The 10,000-nt window shown below is 45.5% G+C and overlaps 2 protein-coding genes across 2 annotated transcripts in view; one reads left to right on the top strand and one right to left on the bottom strand.

Annotated features, from left to right (window-relative positions):
* LOC140374608 (uncharacterized) overlaps positions 1 to 7,856 on the top strand; it is a 28,403-nt gene extending 20,547 nt beyond the window's left edge. The window contains 4 exon segments of the mRNA XM_072461539.1: positions 3,155 to 3,900; positions 3,902 to 5,619; positions 5,803 to 5,920; positions 6,795 to 7,856. Coding sequence (XP_072317640.1) covers positions 3,155 to 3,900; positions 3,902 to 5,619; positions 5,803 to 5,920; positions 6,795 to 7,029 — 2,817 coding nt within the window. The 3' untranslated portion in view covers positions 7,030 to 7,856.
* A 1,371-nt stretch (positions 7,857 to 9,227) lies between these two features.
* The window catches only part of LOC140374607 (single-strand DNA endonuclease ASTE1-like), a gene marked incomplete at its 5' end in the record, with an annotated part of 9,367 nt that continues 8,594 nt past the window's right edge, over positions 9,228 to 10,000 (bottom strand). Inside the window, one exon of the mRNA XM_072461538.1 lies at positions 9,228 to 9,231. Within this exon, the coding sequence (XP_072317639.1) occupies positions 9,228 to 9,231 (4 nt within the window). The remainder of the gene's footprint in view (positions 9,232 to 10,000) is intronic.

Below are 10,000 nucleotides of genomic sequence, written 5' to 3'. Positions count from 1 at the left end.
CCATCACAGTCCCCCCCTCACCATCACAGTCCCCCCTCTCCCCCCTCACCATCACAGTCCCCCCTCACCATCACAGACCCCCCTCACCATCACAGTCCCCCCCTCACCATCACAGTCCCCCCCTCACCATCACAGTCCCCCCTCACCATCACAGTCCCCCCCCTCACCATCACAGTCCCTCCCTCACCATCACAGTCCCCCCCCTCACCATCACAGTCCCCCCCCTCACCATCACTGTCCCCCCCTCACCATCACAGTCCCCCCCCTCACCATCACAGTCCCCCCTCACCATCACTGTCCCCCCCTCACCATCACAGTCCCCCCTCACCATCACAGTCCCCCCTCACCATCACAGTCCCTCCCTCACCATCACAGTCCCCCCCCTCACCATCACAGTCCCCCCTCACCATCACTGTCCCCCCCTCACCATCACAGTCCCCCCTCACCATCACAGTCCCTCCCTCACCATCACAGTCCCCCCCCTCACCATCACAGTCCCCCCTCACCATCACTGTCCCCCCCTCACCATCACAGTCCCCCCTCACCATCACAGTCCCTCCCCTCACCATCACAGTCCCCCCCCTCACCATCACAGTCCCCCCCTCACCATCACAGTCCCCCCTCACCATCACAGTCCCCCCCTCACCATCACAGTCCCCCCTCACCATCACAGTCCCCCCCTCACCATCACAGTCCCCCCCTCACCATCACAGTCCCCCCCTCACCATCACAGTCCCCCCATCACCATCACAGTCCCCCCTCACCATCACAGTCCCCCCTCACCATCACAGTCCCCCCTCACCATCACAGTCCCCCCCTCACCATCACAGTCCCCCCTCACCATCACAGTCCCCCCCTCACCATCACAGTCCCCCCCTCACCATCACAGTCCCCCCTCACCATCACAAGGAACGGTTTTACTGCTGAAGAACGATAATATGAACGCGTTCTTTCTGGTGTCTGTGAACAGCACCTTCGTTCTTTTTATTTTTGTTCAATAAAGTGTTAGATTTCTAGAGACTTCCAGGTGAAAAACACCGTTGCCCAAAAAGAGCCAGTGTCTGACAAGTGCTAGAGCTCCAGTTGTAGAGGCGATAGCGAGGCTGCTGCTGCTGCTAGTGTGGTGCTGAATGGACAGCAACACATGGGGGAAGTCTGTCCCTTCAGTGTGAATGTAAATCCTGGGTAAGGATTCAAAATTGGATATGAAGATGAAATCTGACACATATTTTCAGCGTTAAACTAATAAAATAATTGCTGCCTGTGGTTGTATTTGGGCTGTGGAAATAATTTAGAACAATTATTGCATAATATTGAAAAAAACAACTGAACTAGTTCATTTTTTGGAGCTGTGAACTTAGTTCAAAATTTTGAATTATGAACTATGAACTGAACTAGTTCATGTAGAAAGTGAACTTTCCCAACACTGATCACAGACCCCCCCATCACCATCTCTTCCTCTGCACCACCTTCACCTCAAGGACCTCAAGTTTGAGCCCCCCATCACCCGGGACCTCAAGTGAGAGCCCACCATCACCCGGGACCTCAAGTGAGAGCCCACCATCACCTGGGACCTCAAGTGAGAGCCCACCATCACCCGGGACCTCAAGTGAGAGCCCACCATCACCTGGGACCTCAAGTGGGAGCCCAGCATCACCCGGGACCTCAAGTGAGAGCCCACCATCACCCGGGACCTCAAGTGAGAGCCCACCATCACCTGGGACCTCAAGTGGGAGCCCAGCATCACCCGGGACCTCAAGTGAGAGCCCACCATCAGCTCCTCACGTGCTGAGTCTCAGTATGTAGTACACAGAATCTCCTCCAGGGGGGGAGTTGTACTTTTTAATCTTTTCCAAAAGGTGGCGCCAGAATGTGGAGAAGGTGTTTGATCTGTGGCTGGACTTTAAAGACATTAAATGAGGTGAAACTGTTGGTTCTGTTTTAAAGTGACGTTGGACTTGTTTGCATTTACTTTCACTTACTTCACGTTTGGTTTGTTCTTTTACGTTCTGCTTCTCGTGGACGTGTCGTGTAGGATTAACGTGTCTGTTCACGTCTGCTAAAAGCTGGACGTTTTGCCTTTATTCATTCATTATAATATTTAAGCTCAATATCGTGTGAGCAGATTAAAGACATAGACATGAAGACACCAATTAAACAAACAGGGCTTTGTCTTTAACGACATGTTTTTCTAGTGACACTTCTCCTTTTGCATGTTCTGCCTGAATTCAGACTGTTTCCTGTCGGTTATTTGTACTCAAAGACATAAAAAGGTACTTGAAGCCCCGCCTCCTGTCAGTCGTGTTGTGGAGACGCAGTGGTGAGTAGTGAAAGGATTTTTTTTTTGCACTCTTCTCTTTTGTTTGTGATTTTATTAGTTTAGACAATCAGTTGGATTGATAATTTTTAATTTATTTAATTTTATTGTATTTCTGTTTCTGTAATTTCTTTGTGATTTGAATGCATTTTTCCTGCTGTGAAGCACTTTGAATTGCCTTGTGTATGAAATGTGCAACACAAATAAACTTGCCTTGCCTTGCCTTGACTTCAGTTTATCCACAGAGGAAATGTTTTAAATCAATGTACAATTTATCTTGTTCCAGTGAATATTAGTTTAATAAGTGCAGCTCCGAGGGTCAAAATTAAACGGATGTTTGCTGTCTGCATCTAATTAGACAGAGTTTTGATCCTCGCTGTTGTTAGGAGTCAAAATGGTTTGTTTCCACTTCAGTTCATTATATCGTCCTTTATATTGTCCTTCAGAAAGGAACGAATATTACGTTGTGGAACGAGTGGACGCACTGAAGAAGCTTCCTGATTCAGCTTTTTAAACTAAGTAAGTCCAGCTGTTTTTGTTCTGTTTTATTATGTATTTAGTATTATGATGTCATTTATTAAAAGTAAAGAATTCAATCCTTTTTAATTCTCTGCCATTTATTACAAAAACGTTACACATTTCTTCCTTCAGAGTCAGAACTTTGTGTTTCCTGAGGAACCACTCACGTTAAATGACGTTTGATCTGACATAAGTCTGTTCAGTGGTATAATTCAAACACGTCCAGGTCCAGAAATGTCGCTGAAGTCGCCGTGTTCTTACTCGAGTATCATATTCACGGCTTTATCTGTTTCTTGTCTGTTTGTTGGTCTCTAACAGGAGGCGGAGTCAGGCGGCGGCGTCAGGATGAAGCCTGCGAGCGCTTCTCTTTTCTTACTTCTGTTTCCGCTGCTTCTTCCTCAGCCGTCGCAGCTTTACTCTTTAAGAAACTGCACCTTCGATTTCCACGACCGCGGTAAAGTGTTTTGTGACGGGAGAGAGCTCGCCGCGATTCCCTCAGACGTTCCCAGGACGACCACTTTGCTGTCCGCGGCCGTAAACCGCATCCGGGCGATCGGAGCGTCGGATTTGAGAGGCTTCGCCAAACTCGAGACGATGGAGCTCGGGAAAAATGAAATCGCGCACATCGAAGCCGGAGCCTTTTCAGATTTGTCCGCTTTGACGGAGCTTAATCTGTTCAACAACAGACTCGCGCACCTGACCGACGACATGTTTGAGGGACTGCGCGCTCTGAAGGTTTTAAACTTAGGACGCAACTATGTTAAACGTGTTTCGCCGCTGGCCTTCGAGCCTTTGGGGAACCTGCAGGAACTCCACCTGCTTAGGAGCGACTTCGCCGACAATAGAGACGTCGTCAACATCGTCTCGCACTGTCTCTCGTTACAGGTGTTGCAATTGAATGAAAGCTTGTTGACGTCTTTTGAAACGGGTTCTTTTCCGTTTCCGCTGCAGAATCTCACCTCGCTGTCTCTGGGCTCGGAGACGCTGAGGAACTTTAGCGTTCGCTCCGGTGTTTTCCCCCGGTTACAATTCCTGAGTGTGTCCGGCGGTGGGCGGGGCTCACAAACTTTGGACAAATCTGCAGACTTTAGAAATAGGTTTCACTGAAATGAAAACCGAACTCTACACGAAGATGTTTCAAAGTTTTGAGTCGCTCGAGAATCTCATTTTGAGTAACTTTGGGAGGATTTTCGACAAAAGAGTTTTCGACATCGCTTGTGAGATTCCGTCCTTGCAAACGTTTTCGGTATCGCAGCGAAACATTTCCCTGATCGACGACTCTCTGCTACGGTCCTGCTCGAACCTCACTGAACTGAGGCTTCATTTAAACAGTCTGAGCGACTTCTCCGCGTCCGCGCTCCGAACGATGACGCGACTCACTCTGCTGCACGTGGAGTCAAACCAGCTGAGCAGAATCCCACTGACCATCAGGAACATGTCCACGCTCACACGCCTGTCCTTTCGGCTCAACCAAATACAAGAGCTTCAATGTTCAGACTTTTTAAATTTGCACTCGTTGACAGAAATCAACCTGAATTCCAACCGAATCGCTACGTTCAAGACTTGTGTCTTTGAGGACCTAAGGAACTTGAAAGTGCTGTTTTTAAAAAGTAACCTCATTTCTCAGTTAAATGAAAACTTTGGCCTCAGTTTGCCCAATTTGGCAGTTTTTAAGGCAAGTGAGAATCACCTGGGATCAATCGAGAAAGGCTCTTTCCATAACATGTCATCTCTCACCGAGTTGAACTTAAAGTCCAAGTCGGCCACAGACGTACAGAACGGAGGCTTCGAGGGCCTTGTGGGTCTGAAGAGTCTGACCTTCTCGCTGAACTACCACAGCGGGGCCGTTTTTGAAGGTCTACGACGATTGGAGCGTCTTGTCGTGTACATTTCAAGTACCATAGACACGCCTTCTAACCTCACGGTCTCTGAGCCGAGGTCTTTACATTCTCTGCAGGAGTTAACCATTAAAGTGGACAAATACGCTTGTGTTTATCATGCGCTCTATATACTTCACGGTTTGAAAAAGTTACAGGCATTTTCATTGGACACGGTCTGCTGTTTAACTCCTTCTGACATATTCTGGGAAACACCGAATTTACGTCATCTTCAAATGACCAACTGTCTGGAGTTCACTCCTGAGCCTGAACTTTTCCAGCCGATCACAGATTTGCAAATTCTTGACCTGTCGTACAATAAAATTAGATATTTAGATTTTCTCATCGGGGCCAATCTCACCAAACTGGAAAGGTTGATCTTAGCAAACAACCAGCTAACAGTGATGAATGAGACTGTTTTTGAGGCTCTCCCTTCACTAAAATATCTCGATTTATCTGGAAACCCATTTGTCTGTGAATGTTCAAACGCTGGCTTTATTGACTGGGCAATCAGAAACAAACAGGTCCAGGTGGTCAATGCTTTTCAGTTCACTTGTTCTTCTCCTCCATCTGAAGAAGGACACTTTCTGATGGACTTCAATGTGCAGTTGTGTTGGGAGGCCACTGGCTTCCTCTGCTTCATGTCCAGCTCTGCTTTGGTTCTTCTCACTCTTCTGTCCTCCTTCATCTATCACTTTCTGCGATGGAAGTTGGTCTATGGCTTCTACCTCCTCCAGGCATTTCTCTACGACAGTAAAAAGAGGAGACAGGGATGTCCTTACATCTACGACGCCTTTGTTTCCTACAACATTCACGATGAAGACTGGGTTTATGGAGATTTACTGCCTGAACTGGAAGAACGACAGGGATGGAGACTTTGTCTGCACCACCGCGACTTCCAGCCAGGTACAGCCGGCCCCTCAGTCTCACCTTCTGTCAGTCTTTCCTCAGTCTCATCTTCTTTCAGTCGGCCCCTCAGTCTCACCTTCTGTCAGTCGGCCCCTCAGTCTCACCTTCTGTCAGTCGGCCCCTGATGGATTCTGTCGTCCTCTGGAGCTGTGCTAACCTCACATATTCTGCTGTGTTCAGGGAAAGCCATCATTGAGAACATCACAGACGCCATCTACAGCAGCAGGAAGACTCTGTGTGTGATCAGCCGCCGCTACCTGCAGAGCGAGTGGTGCTCACGGGAGATACAGATGGCCAGGTACGGACTCACCTGGGTTAGTCCAGGGTTAGACCTGATAGTATCCAGGGTTAGACCTGATAGTATTCTGGGTTAAACCTGATAGTATCCTGGGTTAGACCTTATAGTATCCTGGGTTAGAGCTGATAGTATCCTGGGTTAGAGCTAATAGTATTCTGGGTTAGAGCTGATAGTATCCTGGGTTAGACCTTATAGTATCCTGGGTTAGAGCTGATAGTATCCTGGGTTAGAGCTAATAGTATTCTGGGTTAGACCTGATAGTATCCTGGGTTAGAGCTGATAGTATCCTGGGTTAGAGCTGATAGTATCCTGGGTTAGACCTGATAGTATCCTGGGTTAGACCTGATAGTATCCTGGGTTAGACCTGATACAATCCTGGGTTAGACCTGATAGTATCCTGGGTTAGACCTGATAGTATCCTGGGTTAGACCTGATACTATCCTGGGTTAGACCTGATACTATCCTGGGTTAGACCTGATACTATCCTGGGTTAGAGCTGATACTATCCTGGGTTAGAGCTGATACTATCCTGGGTTAGACCTGATAGTATCCTGGGTTAGACCTGATAGTATCCTGGGTTAGACCTGATAGTATCCTTGGTTAGACCTGATAGTATCCTTGGTTAGACCTGATAGTATCCTTGGTTAGACCTGATAGTATCCTGGGTTAGACCTGATACTATCCTGGGTTAGACCTGATACTATCCTGGGTTAGACCTGATAGTATCCTTGGTTAGACCTGATAGTATCCTTGGTTAGACCTGATAGTATCCTTGGTTAGACCTGATAGTATCCTGGGTTAGACCTGATACTATCCTGGGTTAGACCTGATACTATCCTGTTCACTCACGTATAGGCTTATTTTCTTTGCGCAGCTTCCGTCTGTTCGACGAGCAGAAGGACGTGCTGATCCTGTTGTTTCTGGAGGAGATCCCGTCCAATCATCTGAGTCCGTTCTACCGCATGAGGAAGCTGGTGAAGAGCCGCACGTACCTGAGCTGGACCCAGGCCCAGAGCCATAAGGGCCTGTTCTGGGAGAAGGTCCGCAGAGCGTTAGAGTGTGGGCACGAACCTGGAGACGACCACAACCCGCTAACTGCTAACATTTAAGAGCTATAAGAATACAACCCGCTAACTGCTAACATTTAAGAGCTATAAGAATACAACCCGCTAACTGCTAACATTTAAGAGTTATTAGAGCTTGTGCAAGTGAAGAAGAGCATCTTGTTGGAATGGTTTCTGTTGATCTTGTGGATGGGGTGTTCAAGGATCCTCACGAGGCGGAGCAGTGTCAGTACAAGATTTTGGGAAAGTTACTTTCTTAATCGTCGTCGTTGAACGTTGCACAGATAAGCAGATGGATAAGGCTTTGACTATTGACCCCTGAACCCTGGAACACCTGATGGAGAGTAAAGAGCTGGTCCAGTGTGTCGTGATGACACTCACACTGCTCCTCCATCACATGCACAGACTCAGTACTTTTTCCACAGTTAAAGACCTTCTTTATTTATGCCTTGTAGTTTTGCAGCTTCTGCTAACCACCCACCAAAAAAGCCATGACAAGTGATGCTTTTTAAATAAAAATTAAAACAAAAGCCTCTTTTGTGTTCATGTTGAATTATTTGTTAATTGTTACTATTGTGATGGTAAAATGTCATGTTATTCTATCTATGCTGTTATTTTGTGCAGATAATATAAGAATATGGGCCCCTGATAAAGATGGTCCGGGGCCTCTGTATCGTGCCAGTGGATTGAGGGTCATGAATCTTTGCAGCCGTGATGATTGTTCTTTCTCTTTCTGAGCTGATTTGATTGTGATGATGTCGTACGTGTCAGTTTGTGTCACTGCCTTTAAAAGCATGTGTGATGTCATTGTTCTGGAGGGACAGAGACCTTTGTCAGGGACAGTTATTATTTACTGTGTCCGAGTAAATAAAGATCCACCTTTTGAGCAGAACTGCTGAGGTTTGACACAGAAATGTTTGCACATGAGCCTAATGTGATGGTCTTTAGTTTAGAAGCATAAACACACCTTTCTGCTTCTCCGTCAGCCTCACATCAGTCACGCGCTCACGCAGACCTGACCCAATCGAGCTTCTGCTGCAGGTGCGTCGTGGGAATTAAACTGTTCTATTTTGCATTGGTATATTTACTGGCACAATAAACTATCACATTAGGCTCAGGTGCAAACATTTCTGTGTCAAACCTCAGCAGTTTGAAGCTGTATTTCATTTGTTTTTTATATAGTCGTTGTGGAGCATCCAATCACAGCTTGCCCCCACGCAGCTGGCATAACATGTGACTGTTCTGACCAATCAGAGCGAGAGCTGCTAGAGCGAAGCAGAGAGAGCCGAAGCTAAAGATTTAAAACCTGTTTTTAAGAAAACTGAAGGTTTTGAACCAGAGAAAAGTAAATGACCCTAAAAAAGGCAAAATCACCACAAAATCTTTGTTAAAGCTGTAGGTCCCTGTCAGCAGAGCCCCTGCAGTTAGTTTTTACAGTGCGCTCTGTGGGAGAAATGCATTCTGGGTCAAGGAGGATGTTCTCGCTGCAGTTCCACAGACTTGCCACTGGGGCGACTCACGACAGCTTTAAGCTAGCAATACCCTATCCAGATATTTGAAAAGATAATGGGTTGAAGTGCATGTTTCCATGGGCAGTGCAGGTATTTGTCACACTAATAAAACACTGCACTGAATTTAAAACATTGTGTTAAAGAAGCTTTATTGAATTGAATATATTGTTTTGTCGGGTTTATTAATACTATTGTTCTAAAATCTTATACACCTGTAAAATTGTCATTTGTACATAATTGTTTCTAAAATGTCTGAGTCTTGTTCACTATTTTCAAACTGAACTCACTTGATCCTTCATGAAGAGCAGTGAGGTGTTGCTCTCAGTTCCTCTTTAGTCCAGCAGCAGTGAGTGACACCTTTGTATTTAGCTCTTTTTTACACTTATATTTCCTCCAGAGAGTGAGGTCACAGCACATTCAGTTTCTGACTAATTTATGTATATTTAGTCATATGTAGTAATTGTTATTGATCAGAGCCCATACCGTTAACCCTTATATTTGTCCTGTTTTTCTTATTATGACTAAGTTTGGTGGTATAGAACCAGCAGTGAATATTCATCATAGTTTTACATCTCAGCAGTTGCAGTTTGTGAAGAAATTTGAAAAAATAAAATTTAACGGAATCTCTATGTCATCATAAAGCGACGTGCCACGCTAACTGCTAATGTTTAAGAGCTATTAGAATACGACCCGCTAACTGCTAACGTTTTAGAGCTATTAGAATACGACCCGCTAACTGCCAACATATAACAGGTGTTAGTATACAGCCTGCTAACGGCTAACGTGTAGCTGCTAACAAGACCTGTCCACTGCTAACGTTTAGCCGCTAACAGGATTGTTAAGGGAAACAGCATTTTACTCGCACATCGTCGACTGATTGTAGCTTTTATTCATGCTACAAAGTAAAAACATATAGTATGAGCTATAAGCAGCTCTGTGAGATCTGTGTGTGTCGTTTGAGTGTAATTAAAGACTGTTTAATTACACAACCAGTTACTCTACGCGACAAACGGAACGCGCTATTAGGATGCTAGTTGTCTTTAGCTTTACGGGGACGGTCAATTCTGCACCGAACGTTTTGAAAAGTGCTATAAACTCTTCTGGTCATGAAGTGACCTCTGCAAACAGTTTATAATGAACTAGCGCTCCTTCTTCATGCTTTAAAGACAGAAACTAAACTAAACTTAAAGACAGAAACTAAACAGCACAAACCATTTCTACAGCCCGTCTCTATCAAGGCCTTTGTATCGTCTTGTTTTTTGATATTTTGGGGTTTTAAACGTTTTTTTTTTTTAACACCTAACGAAAAATAAATGAAACAGATCAAAGAGAACATAGCAAAAAAAGAGAGAAAAAGACGAAAAAGACATGAATCAAATAAAAGCACACTAAAAGTCCAATATAAAAGTCTCAGGAGTAAATTCAAAAGGTATCCATTAGTTGCATCCACGGCCAAAGTGTCGAGGCCCAAATAACTTCATCCTGGCCTTTGTTTCAAGAGTTTA

Source organism: Eucyclogobius newberryi, unplaced genomic scaffold, assembly GCF_026437365.1.
Source record: "Eucyclogobius newberryi isolate DKJ021-1_F unplaced genomic scaffold, fEucNew1.0.hap1 SCAF_3, whole genome shotgun sequence".
Lineage (NCBI taxonomy): Eukaryota > Metazoa > Chordata > Actinopteri > Gobiiformes > Gobiidae > Eucyclogobius > Eucyclogobius newberryi.
This window is presented reverse-complemented; position numbering and strand designations above follow the sequence as displayed.